The sequence below is a fragment of the Podarcis erhardii genome (genome assembly GCF_964252035.2).
Source record: "Podarcis erhardii genome assembly, chromosome: 1".
In the NCBI taxonomy this organism is placed as follows: Eukaryota; Metazoa; Chordata; class Lepidosauria; order Squamata; family Lacertidae; genus Podarcis; species Podarcis erhardii.
In genome coordinates this window covers 35,739,792-35,764,621 of record NC_138497.1, presented here as the reverse complement: position 1 = coordinate 35,764,621, position 24,830 = coordinate 35,739,792, and the positions used below count along the sequence as shown (strand labels likewise).

Genomic DNA, 24,830 nt, shown 5'->3' with positions numbered 1-24,830 from the left:
AAGCTCTTTCCTTCCAGGACAAAGTCAGGCAGAGGAATCCAAACTAAAGGAAGCCTGCATAATGTTGTTATTTAGTCGTTTAGTCGTGTCCGACTCTTTGTGACCTCATGGACCAGAGCACGCCAGGCACTCCTGTCTTCCACTGCCTCCTGCGGTTTGGTCAAACTCACGCTGGTAGCTTCGAGAACACCGTCCAACCATCTTGTCCTCTGTCATCCCCTTTTCCTTGTGCCCTCCATCTTTCCCAACATCAGGGTCTTTTCCAGGGAGTCTTCTCTTCTCATGAGGTGGCCAAAGTATTGGAGCCTCAGCTTCAGGATCTGTCCTTCCAGTGAGCACTCAACCTGCATAATAGATGCTGGTATAATTTAGCCCTGTTCCAAACTCTGTTCAGGAGCAGGGCTGCTGCCGGTTGAGCCTGCCAGGGGAGAAATGAGCCTTTAGAATTGACTTACACCACCCTTCTTGCAGGGTTAGCTTTTGCTAGGTTGCTAGCCCACATCACTCAGCTCAACAGAGTTTGGAATAGGGTACGTCTTCCACTCCCCCATCATGTCCCTCCAATGGAATAACACTTTTGGGGACTTAACCTGGCCATGGTTGAACCCTGGCTGTGTTGGGATGGAGAATTTCAGCCAGCATATCTCCAGCTGAGCCATGTGCATAGTCAAGGGGGGGCAGGGGGGCAGCTGCTCCCCCGATCAAGTAAAACAATAGAAATACTTAACTAACTGACCAATCAGGTCGGTTCTGCCCCCCCAAAAAGTCCTGGCCCCCCCAACAAAATCGTAACTACACCCTTGAGCTGAGCTGGAATGAGAGACTTCACCCATCATAGTTCTGGCTAAGGCCAGGCTCAATCTGAGATCTGACTACTACAAACTCTGCTCAGCCCAACAAACTTGGGTTTGGATAGCTCCCTTAAAAAACTCCATTCTATCATTACATCCTATTCTATCCTATGGAGAACATACAATTCCCATGCTAGGACAGCTCGACTGGATATCAGTTTGTTTCCAGGCACAATTCAAAGTGCTAGTTATCACCTATAAAATCCTTAAGTCTAAGCTATCTGCTTAGTTGTGTTCCCTCATATGAACCTGCCTGGGTTTTGAGATCTTTGGGGAAGGCGCTATTCTAGGTCCCACCACCCTCTCACACATGTTTGGTGGGGAGACAGGAGAAGGCCTTCTCGGTGGCTGCTCCCAGACATTGGAACTCCTTCTCTAGAGAAGCTAGACTGGCTCCCTCTTTGCTGTCCTTCCACAATACTTTCTTGTTCCATCAGGCTTTGGGGAATTTACTGCCTTTAATCAAAGGTCTGGTGCTGTGCTGCTTTCACTGGAATTACTGGTATTTTTAAAACTGATTTTATATATGCATATCGTTTTAAATCAATATCTAACTATATTTCAATGATTAAGTTTTCTATGTTTTAGCAGTTCTTGGTTTTATCTGTAAGTTGGCTTGAGCTCCAACCGGGGAAAAGGTGGGGAATAAATAAATAAATATATAACAACAACAATAATAATATCCTTTCCTGCCTGTCCTATTCTATGTAAGTCACCCTAGCAAAGTAAGAAAACACCATTATGAGTCTAAATTAAATTTCCATACTGGCCTTCATCCAAGGATCACAGGGCAGTTTACAATATAAAAACACAAAAATACATAATACAAACAAACACAGTGCCCCCTCCAGTTTAAAAGGACATAGATTGTTTACTTAGTCAAAGGCCTAGGAGAAGGAAAATGTTTTTGGATGGTGCCTAAAGATATGTAATGAAGGTGCCAGGCAAGACTCCCTGGTGAAAGTATTCCATAAATGGGGAGCCACTGCAGAAAAGACCCGTTCTCATGTTGCCACCCTCTGAACCTGTCACGAAGGGGGCACATGACGAAGGGCCTTAGATGGCTCACAGGCACAATTCAAAAATCCACTCTAGGGCAATACCTTCATTTGACAATCAAATTGTCACAGATCCTATGCAAGCTTTTGAGTTCACCATAACTCTTCTTCAGTCTAGATGGTAAACTGAGCAAATGTGGGGCTGTAGGGGCAGGGGAGAGGTGATGAAGCCATCTCTGGCTATGCACACATTAGTGGCTGAAAACACAGTGAGGTTGTCTCCACTCCACTCCACCCTGGCATTTTAAGCTGCCTTTTTATATTGCTGTAAACACCAGAGAGTGGGTGGGGATGTTTGCACCTGTGCATTGCTTATTTGGTTTCTCTGGATCTGCAGCTTCTGGACTCCTATCCACAAAGCTGTCATCTGTGCGTGTGAAACAGCTGTCTCAGTTTAACTGTGAAGTGAATGTGGCTTATGTTTTCAAATTGGATGGAGGCTGGTTTGAGGGAAAGTGAATCAAACAGCAGCATTTCTTAAGAAACGACTGCACTGTGGTTAACATCATGTGAACATGGCTTCAGACACCAACAGTGAGAGCCCACTGGAGCCAGAGTAAATGGTGATGTATACACAGCCAAAGTCTACATCTTGTAAGTGTGTTAGGCTGGAATGAGGGATGAGGCAGCAGACATTCAAATGAAGCTGTATTAGGTGCTGTTTGGGTATCAAGTTGCACTGAGGTTTGCAAACACAAAAGCCAGCTGTTACCAAAGTCTGTCCTCTATCCTGAGGCAAAACATACAGGAGTTTTTTTATAGATGGGCAACAGGAAACAAGATGCTTGAAGTAGTCCTTGTATAAACAAAGGCACAGATTCATTTTAGGTGGAGCACTAGGGTAACAACAGCCAAATTAGGTAGCTTGCCTAGCAGTTGGAGAGAATTACATTTATTAATTTATTATTATTATTAATAGAAGTTCATTCTTTAAACCAAAATCGGTCTTTGCATACAGACCATTGCACATGAGTTCTGGTGAAAATTAGGAAGGAGTGCAGTGCAAGAGAAGAAATGTGCATGGGCTGAAAGACAAATGCATCACTTGAAGGTGCCAACTCAGATTCTCACGACTCTCAGATTTCCCACAACTGAAATGTGGGGAATATGCAAACGTATAGCTTCCTCTCCCATGAAGATGTGAGGCGGTGCAGTCCTAGGAGAATTGTGTCTTGCTGTATGTTTGTTCTTATTAAAAAGGTAAAGGTACCCCTGCCCATACGGGCCAGTTGTGTCCGACTCTAGGGTTGTGCGCCCATCTCACTTAAGAGGCCGGGGGCCAGCGCTGTCCGGAGACACTTCCGGGTCACGTAGCCAGCGTGACAAAGCTGCATCTGGTGAGCCAGTGCAGCACACGGAAATACCGTTTACCTTCCCGCCAGTAAGCGGTCCCTATTTATCTACTTGCACCCGGGGGTGCTTTCGAACTGCTAGGTTGGCAGGCGCTAGGACCGAGCAACGGGAGCGCACCCCGCCGCAGGGATTCGAACCGCCGACCTGATGATCGGCAAGCCCTAGGCGCTGAGGCTTTTACCCACAGCGCCACCCGCGTCCCAAATGTATTTGTTCTTATTACTTTACACTAAAGCATGAAATACAAAAATGTTTTTGAAAGAAGTCTCATGGCAAATTGCAGTAAAATTTGCAAGCATCCAGGTTACCTGACTGCTTGGCCAAAAACTCCCATCTGCAATGGTAATGTTACTGTAAATGGGAGTTGCCACATTGGATAGGCATGTGTCTGCAAAATCAAACACTTCCATTGCCCCATTCTCACTCAAGACTCTTAAGTGACTTGTTTAGCTTTCCTTAAAACAAATGTCTATATTATCTATCATTAACTATAGTTTGGCTCATTGTTTTGTTCAAGCTTGGGCTCCTTGAAAAACCACCAACTCTAATCAAAGTTTGTTCTTGGATGTAAAGATGGTTTATCTAAACCAAGTGCCAAAATTCAGACCACATGCTAAACCAAACCATGGCTTAGCTCACAGCAGGAGGACTGGGTAGGCGGGGAGCACACAAGTTGTGATCTCCTCTCCTGGAAACAGCAGGTACACATTTGGCAGTTAGAGAATTAGCTGCCACAAGCGTTGCGTGGGCGAGTAAACCAAACAACTGTACTCCAGCGATACGCACACTGACCGGCCAGGAGCCACAGATTGTGCATGCAGACAATAAAAATAAATCAAATCCCGCCTGCTTGGGTGAAACAAGACTTCCCCAAATGACAATCCGTGTGCATAGTCTTCCTTCTCCGGGCAAATGCTTTGGCACAATTGCACGGATGGGCTGAATGGGCTAAGCAAAGTGCAAGCGCGGAGAAGGAAGGAAGAAAACGGAAGGGGCTCGGAGAAAGACCCGGGACTGCAGTGCTTCTGGTCAACGCCAGGGGAGTCTCTCCGCAGCTTGGCGAGGAGGACCTTTCTCCCTTTGACATCCCTCGGCTCCCCGCGAAGGGCAGAGTGGGAAAGGCACGAAGCGTAGGGCGGCGAGCGCAGCGCATTCCAGAGGTGCTGCCCCCTAAAGCGCCTTTGCGAAAGCTCCGCGCGCGGCGCCGGCAGGGCAACCCGCCATTCAGTCATTCTCCCCCCCCCCCCCCCGGCCCGCTGCGATTTGCGGTGTGAGTTTTTGTCTGCAAAGCGACAAACCAGAACAAGCTTTCAGGGGGCGGGAAGAGGAATTTGACTTTGCCCTCGCACTCCGTCGCCAAGGAGCGGCCAGAGATCCCTTCGAAGCCCCAAACTCCTCGGCGGGGTCCAAAAACGCGGAACTTTTCTTTGTCCCAGTGTAGGATGGCTACGTGAGTCACTGAGGCTGCCCGGCATGCAGAGAAGTGCCCGTGTCGAGCGGCTGGTGTGGATCGGCCCGGATGAAGGGGGCGGCGGAGGGCTCTGCCTCTGTCTGCAGGCAGCCCAAGCAGCGAGCTGCCTCGCTCGTCACCGCGCTCCTTGCGTTTGGCGAGGCCTTTCTTTGCGCCGCGCCGCGCGGTATAATTGATATGTTGGCAGAAGCGACAACGCGGCGGACCGGTGCGTCCAGCAGGCAGCTAGGCGAGAGGCAGGCGCGCGCGCGCGGGCGGGCGGGCGCGCACCCCCACCCCACCTTCCCAAGTTTGAGTAGCAATAACAGTGGCGCACACTAGGAGGGCAGGAGAGTCACTTCCCTATAATAGAGAAGCAACTCTGCCGTTGCACAAAAGCCGCGCGTTTTCTCCTGGGTGCAAATCAGCCCTACATAGAGAGCAAAGACAGAAGGCGGCCGGGGGGGGGGGAGAGGAGGAGAAGAAGAAGAGGAGAGAGGGAGGGAGGGGAAAGGCAACGCTAGTTCCCAAGAACTTGAGCTAACGGCAGGCTGCTTCCTCGGCCACTCGTCTTTTCTTTTCTCTTTTTTGGAGAGGGGGCTCTTCTCCTCGCCGCCACTTTCTCTCCCCCGCCCCAGCCCTGTCGGCTCTGGCCCATCGCTCCGCGGTCAGCGTCGTTCTTGAGCAACAGAGGAAACCCTCCAAGACTTTTGCGTTTGGGGGCGGAGGAGGAAGAGAGGAGGAGGGGGGCGGGAGGCAATATTTGCTGCCCGTCATTTTCACGGCCACGCGAAAGTAATCGCGCGCCCCCTCCTCTCTCTCTGCGCTGTCCCTTCTCCGCTCGGATTCCTCGTTCCTGGACTGTAGAGATTTCCCTTCTTTGATTCCCCCCCCCCAATTTTTAAATTTTTGCAGCCTTCCCTTCCCGCCGAATCCTGACACGTTGCATGTTTGCAGATTGGTGAAAATACCTTCCCTCTCCTTCTCTCCCCCCCACCCCGCTTTTCACTCCCAGCCCCCCCCCCCGCCCGCCCGCCTCAACTCAATCTCAGCCCAGCCGCTCAGATCAAAGCGCCGTGCCTCCCTCCCAGTGGCCGCCGCTCACTAATGGGATTGCAGTGTGCCTGGCTCTGCTGCTGCAGCCGCCGGAGGGAGAGGAGCTGCTGTACCTCTTCGCCGACACTCGCTGGGTGCTGAGCCGCGGGGATGATCCGGATCTTCCCGGATTTCAGCGTGCAGGTGACTGCAGCTGCGGCCGGCGGGGCGGCGGGAGGAGTGCCGGCCGGTCCGGGCATGGGGAGAGCCAGTTCCGCAGCCAACGGGAACCCGCAAAACGTCCAGGGCATCACTTCCTACCAACAACGGTAAGTACACAACCCCCAAAGTGTGCGTGTGGATTAGGCTTCCTCACTTGTTTTTGTGCGTGTCTTGTGTGTCTTTCTGTGCTCGTTTGTTTTTAAATTTTAAGAAATCACGTCTTGCTTGCTTTTTCTTTTTGGGGGGGGGGTACCCAGACACTTAAAACAAAAAATGATCTTTTAAAAGCGGTGCCCAGAAATGTTCCTGGAGCTTCGAAAGCAACAATAACAAAAAAGGGGAAAGTGAGATTCATGGCAGCTCAAGGGCTGAGGATCTTCCTCCCACTCCTGCTGCAAAGTTTGGAATCCTGTCTGCTTAGCCTCCTTCCTCAAGTAGGGATTTCTCAATGTCAATGCCTTGTGCAAACCCCACAGCATGGCAGCCAAGAGGTATAATTGATCACCCTACGGTGATTGATAATTTGTTTTCAATTGAACAAGATAGAGTTTTCACTTGGCGTTTCACCCTTTGCAATTCCACACTTTTATTACAACAGTATTAGCATGTCACCTGTTACTAGGGGAAAATCTATCAGGAAACCCTAAGCGGGCTCAGCACTGTGGAGTATTCAACTGAAATGCATTCTAATGCAAATTTCCGAGGTTCACAGACAGCTCCTTTAGGAAGGAAACATAACCAAGTTGGCTTAGGCAATAAGTCATAGTGAAGTTTAAGGACCTTGCTCACCTTTTCACTCTCCCTCAACCATTCACAGACAGGTGGTAATGTTAACAGGACCTATAATTAAATGGCATTCCAGTCCTTTTTTCCTAAGATAATAAACAATAATGCTTTTGATTGCTTTTCTTTGTCACTAGAAGATCACAGGAAAGATGCAGTGATAAAAAGGGAGCAAGAGACTAATTTTAGACTGCACCCTGCAACATTATTTTATTCTTTTTGGTGCCTTCTAAGTTGCTCCGACTGTTAGTGTTACGATAAATGAAATATTAGATGAGAAGCTCAAGGATGTGTGCAAACATAAACAACTCATACTTTAAACTTAAATTTTTAAGTTCACTGGTTTGGGAACTCTTTAGAACCACCAATGTTTATATTTCAACCATTAAGGTTTAGACTATGACCCCACTCTGTCCATCATTATTGAGACAGACAGCTGTTAGGGCTAAGTTTGGGAAACAGTTTGCTTTTAGTAAACTGCGTGCTGCTGATACTTCTGCACATTTAGGATAAACTCTTGAGATTCTTGAAGTCATCTCAAGAGACGCTAAAGCATGCTCAGAGCCTGTGAATGTTTGAAATTCAAAATCAGTGTTGTTTTGCTCAAAGCAAACACAGGAATTCTTTATATAAAGTAAGTGCTGTGTGACAGATATAAAAGATAGATAAAAGTTGGTTTAGCTCTAGCCTTCCTTGGTTTCCGAATTACAATTTTTTGTCACTTGGAGAATTCTTAAAATTACAGAGGAAACCTCTTTAAATAGGAAGCACAGTGTAAGAATCAAAATAGTTTTGCCTCTGAAGGCGGAAGTCAAGGGTCAGAAATAGCAGATTAATTTTTACACAAGTGCAAGATACTTCCTGAGAAATTATTATGCATTGGAAAGAATATATGCACCGTATCAGTTTATAGTATTAAAATGTAAAATTGCCTAAGCTGTAAGGAGTTAAAGGGATATAGTTACCTCTAACCTGCAGCTATCTATCCCAGCTAATGCCTGTTTACCTGGGAGTAAGCCTCATTGAATTTATAAGGACTTACTTATGAGTAGACATGATGAGGACTGCACTGTAAGGCTGCAGTCCTATGCACACTTTCATGGGAATTAGTCCTATTATACTCTGCGGGACCTACTTCCAAGAGCTTAATTTAGTTAGTATAGGTTCATTCTTTTGCAATTCAAATTTATATTCCAAGATTCTTCCCTTTCAAAATGCACAGTAAAATAAAACCCTTAAAAAGTTCAGAATATTAACTCTGCACATGCAGATGAAAAGCAAGCTGTATTCTTTCATTTGAGCTATTACAAATACTCTTCCATGTGATTCTGTGAAATTGTTCCAATAAGGCAGGAGGGTATTGCTACTTCTTCCACACTCATTACAAAATCCAAATGACACCTGTTAACTTTATTGCTTTTTAGTAGGATAGGGGAAGTTAAAGGGTGTTCAGAATGCCTCCATGGAATCCTGTAAGATCAGAATCCTCCAAACCTGAGTTTATAGGAACAGCATTTATATTCTGTGACAAAATAATTAGCAGGTCCCTTTCTACGCAGATGTACTTCCTTACAACTGTTTATCTCTAATGATTTTTGTGTGCCGTAATGCAAAAGAAGGACTCCTTCTGATGGGTTTGAATCAGAAGAAGGTGAATGAATAGTGTTTCGGGGAGAGAGACAGAAGCAGTTTGTAGAGTTCCAGGATGCAAGCTACTCAGGCTGGTTGTATCTGCTTCTCGGAGTCCTGAGGGACATCAGGCAGGTCAAACTCGCTGCCTCCTGTGGCAGAGATCATATTTTTGGGGTCACTGACTGCGCCCTGCAGCCAAACTTTCCAGCACTTTGCAAACTCCTTATGCAGCCATCCTCTTACTTACGCATGTGTGGATTAGTTGCATTCGTTTTAACTGCCTTCAAAATCCAGCTGGAACACCTTAGATTTTAAATGGTCTGATTGCCCTGCTTTTGCTTGAAAACTTAACTTTTTGTTACTCCGGGAACAAAAGCAGGGGACTTAACACATTACTGACATGGAACTGCTTTTCAGCTGACATTCGGAAAATACATTCGACAAGTGCCCCCTCCCTCGGGCTCTTAACTTAAAAAAAATTAAAAATAACCACACCATTTCCTCAACTATGCTCACTCCCACCCTTTATTTCACACATTTCCTTTTCAAGTTTATAAACTGACACAATAGCAGTCCGTATTAAGCACAGAGTGTGAACTTTCCCTAGGAGGCCGGGCGATCGCTGTGCCACGAGAAATACGGTAAACTGTACCTCGCGATGGATTGCTTTTGCACCCATTTCCGTGCAATCTCGCGTCCGCTCCGTAGTATTACGGTAGTTGGACGGAGGACAAGAGTCAGACGCATGTGCAGCCAGCCTGCGTAGCTGAAAGATGTCATTCCATCCTCCGTGCACACACACGCGCACATGCTGTGTACATAAAGACACGCACGTATGCTAATAGACGTAGGCACCCAGATCTGTGCACACTAATAACACCCCCCTCTGCATGTGCATACATATGCATGTAAGTACTGCACACACACAGATATAACGTGTGCACTGTGTACCATGCAAAGTACACTCTTCCTATCCCTTCTTTTGACCCCAAGTGTGCTCTGCCATTCCGCGAATGCGCGCAGCCTGTTGCCAGAATCCGTCCCCAGCCGCCAAGCGAGTGCCTGTCTGCGGCTCTCCAGCCTCCCTCTCTGTCTCCCTCTCCTGCTGCCGCCGCCGCCTGCGCTGCTCCAGAGAAGGAAAGTCTGCGAAACTGCAACTGAGTGGCGTTGTTGCGCCGGCAGCGGAGGCTCTCGCGTCCCTTTGCACACAAGGAGTCAGAGCGGTCGGAGCCGGCGGAGCAGCAGCTGGAAAATGCCCAGAAATACTTTCACAGCGGCCAAGCGCGGGGAGCCCTGACTTCTCACTTTCCCGCCCCCCTCCCCCGGCCATGGCCTGGCCCCGCGCTTGAGCCGGTCCCGCGGGCTCGCTCGCTCTCTCTCTCTCTCTCTCTCCCACACCTGCCGGGCGATGCCAGCGGCCGGGGTGCCCGCCGGGGCTGCGCGCCTTTCTCCGCCCGCCGCGGCCGGCCGCTCGTCGCCGCGCCTGACATGCCTTCGGAGGCGGCGGAGCCTGGGCTCTCTCGGAGGCTCGTCGGCTTCTGGACGGCGGCGGCCCGGGCCCCAGCGGCGCTAGCGAGCGAGCCGAGCAGCGAAGCAACAACCTGCGCCAGGACCGCTGCGCCGGGGAGCGGGAGCCCGCAATGCATTGGCCTCCGTACTTTTCCTCAGCCTGCCTGCCTGAGCAGGGCCATTGCCGCCGCCGCCGCCGCCGCCGCTCCTGCTGCTAGACACAACACCACACACCAGGAGGGGGAAAAGTAAGGGAGAGAGAGAGAGAGAGAGAGAGGAAAGGGGAGAGAGGGGGAAAGGAAAGGAAAAAAAAAAAAGCCCAGGAAGATGGCGCCCACCAAGCCAAGCTTTCAGCAGGATCCTTCCAGGCGAGAACGGTAACACTTTCTCTGTATTGAACCTGAGGCGGCAGCGCCTGCCTGCGTCTCGGGCGCCGCCGCCGCCGCTTGCAGCCTCGGGTCTGGTTTGGTCGGCTTCCATGCCCGGGAAAAGGAGAAGCGGAGGGAGGGGGTTGGCGGCGGTGGAGGAGGAGGAGAGGAGAGGCAGGCAGGCAGGCGGCGGCGGCGACTCTCCTCAGCCTGCAAAGCCCCGCTCGCGCTGCTCGGGAGTTCCTCTTGGTGCATGCATATTTGTCTGCTGTTGCTGCTGCTCACACAGACACAGCAGCACACTTGGCTAGTCTGGCAGCAGCAGCAGCAGCAGCAGCAGCAGCGATCCTGCGCCTCCCCGCACATTGCAGGAGTCGGTGTTTGGCGGGAGGGAGAGAAGGAAGGAAGGAAGGAAGGGGGAGTGAGGCGGAATTCCCGGGAGGCAACTTTTCGGCTGGATGGTCTCGGCGAGGAGGAGGAGGAGGCGGCGGCGGCGGGGCGGAAGGGGGAGAGGCGGGGAGCTTTCGCCAGGCCCAGCGTTGCCTCGTCGAAGGGCCGGCTGGGCTGGTGCGGCTAGGCCGAAACGGAACTGGCCCGGCTCTTCTTGGCAACTGCTGGGGCAACTTTAGTCGGAGGCGCCTGGCGACAATTCCGCTTAGCCCTTCTCTCTCCTCCCGCGGTTTTTTTTTTGGGGGGGGGGGCGGGGAACCAAGCCCGAGGTTGGCGTTTAGTCGGTCGAACTTGTTTGCTCTAAGGCGCTGTCAGGGGAGATGCTCTGGCAGAGTTTGCTGTGGCGGCCGAGGCTAGAAGTGGGCTGGCCTCTGCAAGTCTCCACACTCCTGTTTGCGTCGCGCGCTCTCTTCCCCCCTTCCCGCTTCTTCCCATATACTTTTACTGCCGTTGCTGCTCGGCTCCGCGTATTGTCGGTGACATGTCTGCGCAGCTGTCATCCGAGTCTACAAGTAAAGTGTGTCTTTAGAAAAGGGCTCCCTCTCGATGGACAAGGGAATTCCCGGCCCGTTGAAAATTAATGGGCACATGGGGCAGCCCCGTTTGGAAAGTAATGGGTACGTGTGGCTGAGCCACTGGAAACAAGGAATGAGTGGGCTAATTGAGGTATGAAAGACCTTTGAAAGCAGGTGAGCTTTCAGGGCAAGCCACCCATGACCTTTCTGCAAGAGCATGCTGATAGGTTTTGTCCGAGCTCATCAAGTTTTAGCCTTGAGTCTGTTGTTTCTGAGCATGTGCAGAGCACGTTTTGGGTAAGAACAACTAGTCATCCTAGAAACAGGGACAGGGCTCCTGGAGCATAAGGTGTGAGTTCCAGGCAGGGTTGAGACTCATCACTTCTCTTTATGCAGAACAATTCCTGCACAAGGGAAAGTGGAGGGGTGCTGATGTGGGGAATCCAGAGAGGACAATTGGGAATGGCATAGAGGTTGCCATGGGTACTGAGAGGCTTGGTTACTCAGAGCAGAATAGTTGTAGAATGATAGCACCCACCACTGCACTGCAAGGAAGGACAGTTTCCAGGGTACCTCCTCCACTAAGCAACATATTGCAAAGTTTACAAGTTCAGCTGATGTTACTGCAAAATGCTTTGAAAAATCTCCAGAGCATCGTTTGAATCCTATATGACCAAATGGAGATCATAGTACATAATGGTTTCCTCTTTTGCTCCCTTTGATTTTCCAGTTCTGCTTGCTGAGGAAGGTTCCCATTTGAGATATAAAATGAAAACCGCCCCCTGAGTTGCTTTTAAAAATGTCAAAAGATATTATGGGGTGCATAATGATTGATCAGGTGAATGTGAAGAATTCTAGTTGTTGCTTTATGCTGATATAATGTACCATTTGGCTTTAAAAATGTGTACTGATCGGGAGAGTATAAATGTAAATATGTCCGCTCCTTGGATTAAAATGGGTATTTGAGGGTGCCATCTGTATCAGCTGAGCTAGTGCTTGGAATTGAGCCGATTTCATATTATTTTCTAAATAGGTTTAAATACAAACATTCTGCTTTTGTTCATTCTGTACTTAGTGCTTTGTTTATAGTATAAGCTGTTGCATCTTGTACCTCAAGCTATATTTGGATATGCTTATGATGGAAATACATCATCTTGTTGAAATTTATGGAAATCAGAGGTTTAACGTCCCTTTACTTCTCTTTAGCTATGAAAATTCTGTGTTTTCCCTCCAGTGACTGTAAAAGCATTTGTGTATTACTAATAATGTCTTTAGCAGCATGCTGGTTTCCTGCACATAGAGTTGTACATTTGAGAGGGGAGGAAAGCCAACACATAAATACCAATATATGCTGTCATCCTTTCAAGCACCCCCCTCACCAGAGAGTCCTCTTCCCTCCCCCCCCCCCTTTATGAGCCTAGTACTATATTAGTAAGAAGTGTATTTGCCGGGACAGCTTCAGTAATCTCTCCAGCAGAGGCATATTTGTGTGCCATTTTGGGATTTTTTTCAAGATAGGAATCTTGAAGATAGAATTAATTTCTAGGGGAAACTTCATAGCCTGTGCATGAGTGCTTTCTTTATCACCTGTCTCCATTTGGCATTCGGAGAAGGTAAATCAAAGTGTGCGATTTGTTATTCTGCTCCACTTGAGAGCTGTACTAAATAACACTTGGTCTGAAATTCTGATTGAAGTTGTAGGAGGATATACTGTATTTAATTTAATGCCCTTTAATAGCATATTCTTGTTCAGCTCTGATGCTGTCATCTTAAAGGTTGGATCAGAGTAGTTATATCCTGTAGGGAGTGGGAGGAGTAATAATTTCAGCAAGGGAAGTAGCCTACATGCATGAAACGCCAGTAACCCAAAGCTTGGCCTAGTGTCCACAACATTGTTTTATGCCTTGAGGCTTAACTTGTTGTCACTGTGTACGGCGTTCCAGCTATTTTAGGATTTAAGGGAACCTGAGTTGTTTCTTTGCAGTGGGGGGAGAGGCTCTGCTTAAGATATGATATGTCAGGCTATTGGCTCTTAATGTAAGATAAGTTAAAAATGCATTTGTTTTTAATTAAGCAAATGCATAGTATTTACTTAGTACACAGTCCATACTTTACTTGGGTTTTGCATTCAGAAGCTTAAGTCCAGTTTCTCTGAAACTGTACGGCCTCATCCTGCACATTGTTATATGCATCGCTGCTGCAGTTTTATCAATCCACGCTTAACTGGAAGCTCCACTGGAGATAGTGCTACTTACACAAATAGAATTGGGCTACTCACGCCACTGAAGTAAGGAGGTCTCTGTGTACAGAACTGTAGGGTAAGCCTCAGTTTAATGCACACTTGTTTGGAAGTAAGTCCCTTGACAATCAGTAGGGTTTACTCATAAGTGTGGTTAGGACTCTGCTGCTAAGATATTAAAAATGAATTCATTATGCAAAAGTCCAATATTCACAAATATCAGGTTATTATAATTGGTGAGCTACAGATTGTTTTTTTTAAAAAAAACAAAGACTAGAATTCTTTGTTATTTAGCAACTATGGATAATTTTCAACATTTTTTGGTCATTATTTGAGAAAAAGTTATTGAACTTGTTGCATTTACTTCTACAGTCTTATAGGCAGAAAATGGTTCAAAAGAACCTAGGATTATCCAGCTCTGTGGAAATACCCAAGGATGTTAAATTCACACAATTGTAATGCATGTGATATGCCAACAGTGATTTGTAAAGCATATCACTGTGTTATGCTGTAAAGTAAAGACTAAAAAAAAGCTCCCTTCATTTTTTTATATTTTTTGCTAGATTATATGCTTAAACACAGCAGTGATAAATGATGATATGCATTGTCTAACACTTGCTTTTATATAAATAGCTCCAGAAGATTGCTTAAATGATAATCGAAAATATGAAATAGGGTGGCCTTCATATCACAAGGCCAAGGGTCTACAAATGGAAAAACTGAAATAATGAAATATTTCCAAGGCAACAGACTGTCAACAAGAACAGTAATGCATGGGCATATCATAGAGGTACCAGAGAGGATATTAGATCTTATAGCTCTAGAGCTAGGAGTTATAATGACCTTTATTAAATAGAACCTCCCACATTGCCACAATATCTCTGATTCCTGATTTATGGATTAGCAGTTGCACATTTTGAAACATGCTGCCTATATATTTTGTTTACTGCATTCATACTTGGGTTCACATACTATTTGTATGAGCATTGATCAACATATAGTATGTGATTTTAGCAGCTAATGAGATTTAATCATACAGGTCTGTATTTTTCATATCCCCAGGTTCTGTAACAAAAAAAGTTACAGCTATATAGCATGTGGTTGTTGTTTTTAAATCTTGATACAGAAATTTCAGGACATATTGGAATATAGTAGTTAGCATCCCACCTGGGAATAAAAATTCCCTATGGGCAAGTTGCATGCTAGATCCTAAGCTATTTCATGGCATCATGGTGTGAGATGGTGAGCAAGTTAAACTTCCTTTGAAGTTTCTTGCTAGGTTGCTATAATAATACTTTTACCTTTTAAGAATTTGGTGTTCTGCTTCATTATTAAATTATAAAGCTGAGCCACTTCAAACATAGGCATTGTTGGAATATCGTTTTGCCACTGCTTCCATCCATCTGCTTTAAGTGTAACCTATTGTTTTATAAAATGCTTAGAAGTTTTGCTGCAATTGAGCTATATATACATTTTGTTAAGCAAATAAAAATACTGTCAATGTTTTATTAGAAAAGTACAATTGTAAAACAATTATGCCCTATGTAGTTTTTAAAACTGGTAGTTTGCATGTAGGAAAGTCTATATCATGAAATATTTTAATTTGCCCTGGAATTTCATATCCTTCACAGTAATTTTGGTAAAATTCTGTATGTGATGGAGCCATTTTATTAGTAGACTTTGAACTGCTAGATGCACAATAATTAGAAATTACTTTTCACCTGTTAGTTAACGTTTAGACTTCGTTTTAGCCAACACTGATATAAGAAAATGGTCCATTGCAAAAGTTTTTTGATGTTAGTAGTGGTTAGGAGCAGTTTTGATTATATCCATCTAATTTCAAGTGTGGAGGAGGGGATAAGCATGAGGTGCTCTAGTGGAATATTTTGGTCAATCAATCTGAATATTATACCACAAGTTGCTGTCTTATAACCCATTCCCTTGGAACTAAATAGCAACAAATTCAGTAGCTCTCATCAGTACTTTTCTTAAGTATTTGCAAAATACAGCTGGATACTTTATAGTTGATAAGGGCTTAAAACTGATAATTAAAATGAAATGTTTCTATGTTGTTCAACCTGAATAGAATAGGATATTTTGTAACACCTTTTGCTTTGATATAGATTGCTTATAGTTAGAATGAGATGCTTGAACTATTGATGCCTAGAGACCTTGATAGGATAATCATAATTTGTTGTAATACCATATAAATTTGCAGGAGGATAACACCGTATGGATATGAAAGCTGCTGTATCAGATGTGACTGCAACATTGTTTTGTGACCAGTATGATCAGTAGTTTCACAATATATAAAGTGCTTTTGAATGAATAGTTCTCCTGTGCCCTTTATTTTAACAGGATTTTGAGTGAAAGTATTCATTAATAATTTATGATATGGTTGTGTATTACACTGAAATATACACTATACTGGGAATAGCGTCTTCTTTTAAACATGAAAAATATAGGCCCTCTTGCTGGGACTATACATTTAAGCTCTGTTGTCGTTAAAGAAAAGCCAGAATTAATTGAGTGCACACGTTTGGTAGGAATAAACTGTTTACATATATCACATTTTTGTTCTTTAGCTTCCTATATTTTACTTCTTTCACAAGGTTGATTTCAAAATTCTTGTTTGCTGCAGCCATTGTGTATGCATTTAAACTCAAATTTGTAACGGAACTTTAAAAAAAAATAATGGAGTGCTGATTCATTTAAAGGAAGAGATTTAATTTTCTTATGAAAGTTCACATTTGTTCCATTTTTGCATAGAGCAAAACTTCTATGATACTGCGTGAATAAATTCCTTATTTTACTTGATCTAACCGATGATCAGAGGCACCCAGAGTTCTTAAGAGCTACTTCAGGATTCTTCACCTTTTTTTTTAATAGAAAGAATGATTTAAGTTTGTTTTGTTATCATAATATTATCATCATCATCATCATCATCATCATCATTTATTTTGTTTATGACTCATCCTCCCTTGAACAGAGTCCAGGGCAATGTATAACAAAAGATAAGCAATGCAGTTATATCAGTGATTAAAACAAATACAGGAGTAAATTATTCACAAAGTAACAGTCATTAAAAACAGAACTGTCACATTCCTGTTTAGGGCACATTACAATATTAGACAGAAGAGGCCTGCTTGTGGTCTGGATCAACTGAATTCTGTCTGCACAGGGCAGAAAATAATCTCCGCTTACCTGGGGCATAAGGGAAGTGGTGTTTATTAAATAGCACAGCCGTGGCTTGGTCCAAAGCTCCATTTTCTTTCCCCCTGCAACCATGGGTGGGACGCCCAGCAGCTCCCCTTTCAGCCTTCACTGGGCTTAGCGCCAAAATGTGCGCTTGAATGGAAACTGCACATTATAAGTCTCACCAACCATAGATATGCAAGGTGGGTGTGGGGGCAGCTCCCTGATTGTGGAATTCTCACCCCCAAAGGTGAGACTAGTTCCGTCCCTGATGACACTTAGGTAGGCAGCAGAAGTGTTCTTTTCCCATGTGGATTTTACAGGTTTTCAATATATGCATTCCAACTTTTTATTGAATTTTTGTGACATACAAAAACATGCAGACACCGAAAAAAGCAAGCAGCCAATAACAAAGTAATACAGTGTTGCAGACTGAAATAACAACAGCAAACCGGTATATCAAATTGCAATCATACTTCACTGAATATCAGATGCTATTTAAATAGCCCAACCTTAATGAAGAATGAGAAGCCAAAGGGATATAGGAAGATCCCTCCCTGTTAATATATTCAAGGAAGGGAAACCAATCTGCATCAAAATTGTCAGATTTAGCCTCTCCCCAGACCACTGTGTCTGGTCAAGCGTTCCAACAAAGTGATGCTCCAGACATTGGAGAGCCATGCCTCAAATGGTAAAGTGTCAGGAGACTTGCAATAATGGGCAATAACTAATCTGGCAGCCACTAATAACATGAAGACTAGGTTTTATGTGGTTTTTAAATATATGATGGAAGGTTTTAACTCTGTTTTGATTAGAAGGTTTCGTTGTTGAATAACGGTGAATTGCATGGTTTTGCTTTCTTATGTAAACAGTTTTGGGGACACATTTTAGGGCTGAAAATCATTACAAATCATTATAAATCAAACTAAAATAAATATACAGAAAATTAATTGATTTGATTAAATGAGAAAGTACAGTACCTGGTCGTGAGGGAGAGAAGTTAAGATACTAGCAAAGATGAGGGATATTTTGATCAAATTTAATGGATGCTTACTGGAAAGTTAATATTCCTTGTAGGAAGATGGAGTACTAATTGTCCCCAGTTAGTGACATGACATAGGACCGGGGAATCTACTTGTACCATTTTCTCTGTTCACTGCTATGCCTCTTCAACAGAAAACAATTAGACCTGGTACTGTTTGGATTCAACTGAAACCCCCAGCAGGGGAACATTTCCTAGGACCTGTAATTGCTGATCTTAAAGTGGTTGTTCTTGAAGAACGAAACCTTGAAGAGGTATTACTGTGTGAAATTGCTGAATTACAACTTAGCAAGAAGTTCAGTTATATCACCTCTGGATTGAATTGAGATACTGGGCTTTTATCCAACTGCTGGTGTTCATTCACTTAGCTAGGATGTTTGTGTTGTGTTATCAATTACAGCTGCTGTGAAGTCCCTGTGTTTATTTTATATACAATTAAACTTTTAACACACTATATTTTTTGCATTTTGTTACCATGTGACCTACTATTTACATTTCCCACCCTCTAGATATAATATACATTTCTTCAGTAATATAGTATACAAATCTGAGACTAAATAAATCAAAATACAGCTAATCATATGTAAACCCTGCCTTTTCTCCTAGGGTGCTCAAGGTAGCATCACCACAGTCTCATTTTATCCTCCCAGCCCAAAATGTAGTTGTATGCATTGTGTATGAATATCATAATACCCAGTTCATATGCAGCTAGGGGTAGGGAAATATATATATATTGGCTACAGGCATGCATACATTTATGCAGAAGGTGAACTTCACCGTAATCAAATTGAGGTTTCAACAAAAATATACAGCACACAGACTGGGTCCACGCTTATTCAACATAAATAAAATACTTACCTTCTGCTTTTTCCCATTTGTTGGCTTTTATGAAAATAAAGTGCATGGCACCAACGAGAGGTTTACCATGGTGCCACCCTAATGTTATCTGAATTGTGCCCATTTGAACAAAGCTCTAAACATTATGGGAGAAGGATGTCTGAAGTCCCTCCTCTCATGTGAGTCTAATCAGTGCTTTTTATCTTTATCAGAAACCTTACTGTATTTCCCACTAGAGACTAGGTAGGGCCTTTTTTGTGGTAGCACCCATGTTGTGGAACTTCCACCGTAGGAAGGTCATGCTGGCCCCAGGTAAAAGTTGTTTTACATGGCTTTTGATGGGTTTTAATTTCTGCCCTCTGCTTTTGTTTTAATAATGGTTTGTTAAATTTAAATTGCTGTCTTATATTTTGTTATCTTGTATTTCACTTAAGAGGGCCTTGTGGGCAAAAAAGCAATTCATATATATTTTAATAAATAAAATAGCTGATCACATTTGCAGCAGCTCCCTTATGAATTAATTGTTTCTATATGGTGTTAGAGGGCTGTGTCAGACTGTACTATTTCGTGGTATGGGAAAATTCAAATTGCTATTCCTCAGAAACCATCTCTTGCTTGAATCCCCTTTTCAGACACTGAGACCTCACAATTAAACCTTGTCAAATTAAAGGATGAGAGGAGAGATGTAGATACTTACCTGAAAATTCCCAAATAGTTTTGCTGTAAATTTGGAAAAAACCATGATATATATTTAATAAGTTAGAAACAGTGAAGGGGAATGATAAGTGAAACACTCATATGCATTGCTGGGCTTGATATCTATCTGTCTATCATCTATCTATCTATCTATCTATCTATCTATCTATCTATCTATCTAACTTTGTGATTCTTTTCAATTTAAAAAAATGTAAATTGTGGAACAGCTTGGTTTTAGTAACCTGTATTTTTAACCAATGAGTTTCCCTAACACCCCCCCCCGGTGCTTTAAAAATCTGCATATGTATCCATAGCAAGTGACTAATATTTTTGGAGGTCAGTGATTATGTGAACTTATTTGTAATTATGTGAATCATATCAGTAGAAGGTTAGGTTGCCTTTATAGTTTCAAAATCCTGAAGAAAATAAACTGTTGTCCACTATTTGGAGTATACATTTCATGTATTGTGAATAATCTGCCCTAAAGTTTATTTTATTTTTAAAAAATCTCTTTAGCACTTGGCAGGATTATAGAGACCGGTCAGTTTACTAATGCTTTATATAGAGGCCTGCAAGGTTTTTCATCTAGAGAAGAGACAGTCATGTTCCAACCGGTGGCTAATTCTGCAATGCTGGGCAAGGGATCTGGAGATATATTAGGTCCTCTACTTGAGAGCAGGAGAGCTAATAATCACATCAGATACACTAGCTTGTGCAGGGAAGCCTGTATTCTGCTGCAACAACTTAATAAACACTGTTCAGTTTCTCAACAAGGAAAGGAAGACTTAAACAGAGGATTGGAGGCTCCCCCAACTTGATAAAATTGTGGCTTTTGTGGAATTGTGCATTTGTGTAAATTGAAAAGTATAGATTTGTCATTCAAATTGCTGGTAATGGTTAATATATGCTTGAGAACGAGAACGCAACATTGACATTGTACTTTATATAAACCAGAGGTTTTCATTGCTTCATTTCACACCCTTGTCTATTCATGCCGCTTAAGCTTTTGAATCTCACTTGGATTAAAGTTCACGTTTCTGGTGCACTAGCTTAAATGATACAGTTTGTTGTAGAATTACCCTTTTAAGTTTGAATGCCATTTCAACATAACTGTATAATTTGCTAAGTTTTGGAATAAAAGTCTTTTTTCCCCAAGGAAAGAATAGGCTTGCAGCATTGTAGAGAAACACAAAATACTCAACCACTTGTAGGTAATAGTCTTTATAGGTCAAGGTGGAGGTCAGTGGAAAGGGCTGAACGACTGAATGTTTACAATATTGGCTGTGGGATAAAAAAAGGACTTTTGTAGAGTGTGTTGTTTATCCCTTAACCTTCATAATGGCACAAAGTGGCTGATCCTATTTGTGAAAAGTATCACTGGATACAGAATTGGCTGCTATGCTTCAGTTCTGTATAAACTACAGGTTCACAAAGAGATTCTGAAAACTGGTATTAATGAATTAATGCTTTGTTTGTAGGAAACAGAGAGGATCACAAACCTGCCAAAATAATGTGAATGTCAATATATTTGCATTCATTCATATTTTTTTCCACTGTCTTTAATATTTAACAAAGCATATGTTTCTGGTATGACACCCAATCGCTTTGTTTCCTACCCTACATTTTGGCAGCATAAATGAAATAATTGCATTCAAATGCTATTATTTGAAGATGCAAAGTTTATATTAAAAGCATTTTAGTTGACTGGATGTTCACTTTAATAACCATAATGTTTCATGGTTACTTTGTAAGAAACATGTTTGCTATGTAAGCAACATTTACTTGTGCGGAAGAGGATTATTTTTATTACTGTATTTACTTGAATCTAATGCTCACCTTTTTTGGCCAAATTATGTTGCAAAAATTAAGGTGCACATTAGATTCGATGGCGCATTAGACTTAAGTAAATACGGTAGATTTTTACATTAATATATATTTTAAAGATATTATTTTAAAAACTGAATAGGCAAGAACATGTATACTCTTGTAAAGAGAAAATATTTGAAATAAAAGCAAGTAGTTTTAGTTTATACCAGTATATAAATCAGTAGGGGAGGGGATAGTTGATAAATTCTGTAATTTAAAGTGGATTGCTGTAATCTGAGTTCCATGGGGGTTCAGATGTACATATGGCACTCAGTGCACCAGTTATTTACTGTAAGGAAATGCTATTCAGGATTGCAGAAACTTCGTTGGATCGAGACTCAGTTATACTTAAAGCAGATCTTTTGAAATCAGTGGGGCTTGTCATTACTAAAGTAAGAACTGTTGGTTTCAGTGAACCCATTGTGTATGAACGAGAGCCAGGGAGTTTGTGTGATATGCACAATGCAGAGAAAACAAGCTATGCTGAAATCCCGCTAGAAATAAATGACACATTAGAGATAAAAAATTAAGCACTAACATAAGCTGTCTGATTTAACTTTGCTTTTCCCAGGCGCTTAAAAATTGTTCTGGTCGAATACTCAGAGTTTAAAAGCAGATCTTCCCAATTTTCTGTGTGGTGGGGGAATTGGAATTGCTCCACCTTGCCAGCCCCCGAGCATTGGAGCCATATTTGATCTGTGTGCTCACCATCCCTCAAAATAACGAGTGCCAGTTTCATAGACTGCTTTTATGCGGGGCTCTCCTTATGTAGCACCCCTTCTGAATCAAACTACTTTTGTACTGTATATATACACACAGATCACAGAAGTATGTCCTATTGATATAAATGGAAATTACTTCCACATAATAGCCAAAATCAAACACAGATCTAACTTCATGTAAGTCCACTAATTGCAGTGGGTTTCAGTGCCCAAACTCTGTTGCAGGAATTGGTTAATCTATTTAGAATCCAGGTTGTCATATTCTGGCTTGAATTCTGCAATAAAGACAAGATACCAGTTAAGGTGGAATCCATTTAACATGAAGACTTCTTGGTGCTTAATTGTAGCTAGTTGCAACCATAATCTGAGTATACCTTTGTATTCTAGCTGCTATGGTCATACTGTACAACTGCAGTTCCTGTTGCCTTAATATCCTGGAAGCAAATGCATGACCATTGATTGCAACAGAATTATGGACTTTATTGTTCAATGTTGTGTGTGTATTATATTATATATTCCTCCCCATGCTCAAGATTAGAAGATCTGTACTGTACTGTATCATTTCTTAGATCAAGAATCATGGTAATAAATTAGATATTTATCTAGATCCATACCTAAATGCTGATGTTGTCTTGTCTTCACTTCAGTACTTTCAACTGAATACACATCTGAATGTGCCTCTACATCTGGTGTAATCAGTCATAAGCAACCATGCAGACATCTACAACTGAAGTGGGGTGAACATCTTTCCCAGAACACCTGATAGTTAGTAATTGCTGATCCTTGCATTACTGCATCCGTTTCCAGCAAGGCAAACTTTTCAGGATCAAGGCAACAGTTAACAATTCATTGCAAGTAGTGTTTGCAGTAACTTTTAACAAATCCAGTGTGGGAATCTATGAAAAGAAATTGAAATGACTAAGATGCTTCTCTAATTTGTATTCTGTATTTGGTAGCCTTAAAAAAGTATTATTATTTTTTACTTCTGGGAAAGGCAGCTAGAATTTATTTTGTCATAGCTAAAGCTTTCCTGTTTAACGTTGATTGTACTGACAGAATAAATAAGAGACAATAAAGTAACAGTTCTGGTTTTTCTCTTTCTTGCCATACAATGCTGTTGGCGCTTCTAACTTAATTGTAGTTATGAGGAACACTAATACTTTAAGTGTTATACAGTATGAAACAAATAATAGATGGATAAACTTTATCTGATGAAGCATTGAAGCATTCTGTGCACTTTATTTGTTACAATCTGTTTAAGAGAAAAAATAGCTTCCCCATACTAGGTTCCATTAAACACAGTTGGACTTATTTCCAAGTAAATATACATAGGAATGTGCTGCACATGTCTTTATTTTTTTAGGTAATGTTATAATTTAAATACCTGCTGTGAAATCACTTTTGGATTTTTTTCTTTCTTTCCTGATGTTAAGGGAAAGTAGGCTCATCTTTTTTTCTTTTCTTTTTCCTTTTTTTCCAGATTTTTATTGTTCTGTGTAAATGTAATTTGTTAATCCTGTGAAATTTGTCATAGATAAATTTGCTTGGATTATCTTGTCAGTACCGTATCTGCATTCTTTTGTTCATTGCTTATTCATAATTTAACAGTCTGGCAGTGAGCCTTTTTGGGATGCTCACAAAAGATATATGACCTCTACCAGCTGCTACTCTAACCTGCAGAATGCACAGCAAGACATTAGGAACGTGAGGATTCCTCTACTGATTAAAGTGCTCTTCATTTAAACAGTCTGTTCATAAGAATCTTAGGAATTTCTGTGAATAGCTCTTTCTTACTTTCCTTTTTCCCATCCCCTTACAATTAGTTTTAACTCCCCATCCCCTGAGTTGAAAATAATAATAATAATTTCTATACTAATTTGGTAGTAGCTCTTTTTCCCCCTCCAATGGGAGTTAGTGGAATTATAAAAATTAAAACTATTGACAATGTAGTTTCTTATAAAGTTAAGTCTATTAACAGAACTCCCTTTGTTATGATTTTAAGCCTACAAAGACTTCCTTTGACATCTCATGTTGTGTTGTTGTTTTATGCTGGTTTACATAGAAGCCGCCTGATTTAATCCTACTGTCACGCAGGCACTTGCGGATTATACTGTGTGAATGCCTCGTAGTGTACAATACACCAAAAACATAAATAGAATGTTGCTCAAGGTGTAACAATACTCCAGTACTAGCCTACTTTACATTTTTTCACATTTTAACTCCCCCACTTTATCTGTAGATCATTTTCTGAGTAATGTCTAGTTTTTACCACCCCTTTGTGATTGTCCATGATTCTAGTTCAAAATAATTCATGGTTAATCCATGCAGTATTAGGTCATCTTCATCACTTTTTTGTGATTCAGGGCCTTCAAAGAGCATCATTCTATGCCATTTTCATCTCTAGCTTCTTTCACATTAATCCTTATATTAAACAAAGCATCCTAGCTATTTTACAAAATGTGACATTTTACAAAAATTTTAAAATTATATTTCCTAGTCATTTTTATTTTTGCATGAGCAACATTCCTTGGATTAGAATTTGAGTATGTAAAAGCCGTTGCTTTTCAGTCCATGTGGTGCAATCCTAAGATTGTTTACGCAGAAGTAAATCTCACTGAACTCAGTATATTTACTGAGTAATTCTGCTTAGGATTGCAGTCTTGGGTGGCTGCCTTGTACTCAATTCCGGCCTATTTGCCTGTGTACCTCAATCTACTTGGATGCGCAGGGGCTCTTCAGTTTCTCAGGCGAAGAGATCTTCCACGTCTGCTATGATCCTTCTTACTGGATCATTCTAACATGGGACCTTCTGTATACAAGTTCTGTGCTTACTAGTGAGGTATGGATATGTTCTTCACACCCTTCAGTATAAAATTACACATTAATCTTAACTTTTCTTGCAAGTCACCTCAAACCCTTAATGGAGGGACAAGGTATAATTGGCCCCAATTAGAAAGGGGTCTGTGAACAAGCAAGGCAGCAGCAGCAGGAGGAGGAGGAGGGAGGT

At 42.5% G+C, this 24,830-nt stretch overlaps 1 protein-coding gene across 11 annotated transcripts in view; it reads left to right on the top strand.

Moving 5' to 3' along the window:
• The first annotated feature begins 5,755 nt into the window (after positions 1-5,755).
• Positions 5,756-24,830, top strand: part of NPAS3 (neuronal PAS domain protein 3) — a 628,833-nt gene continuing 609,758 nt past the window's right edge. For 4 of the 11 annotated variants that reach the window (XM_081859315.1, XM_081859322.1, XM_081859321.1 and 1 more), the window contains exon 1: positions 9,870-10,270. Coding sequence is in view for 7 of the 11 variants with exons in the window: in XM_081859322.1 (XP_081715448.1) it covers positions 10,221-10,270 (50 nt within the window). In the remaining 4 variants the exon portion in view is untranslated. Of the gene's footprint in view, positions 6,077-9,868; positions 10,271-24,830 lie in introns of those variants that run through there. The other 7 variants (XM_081859318.1, XM_081859317.1, XM_081859314.1 and 4 more) reach the window with 4 other exon arrangements.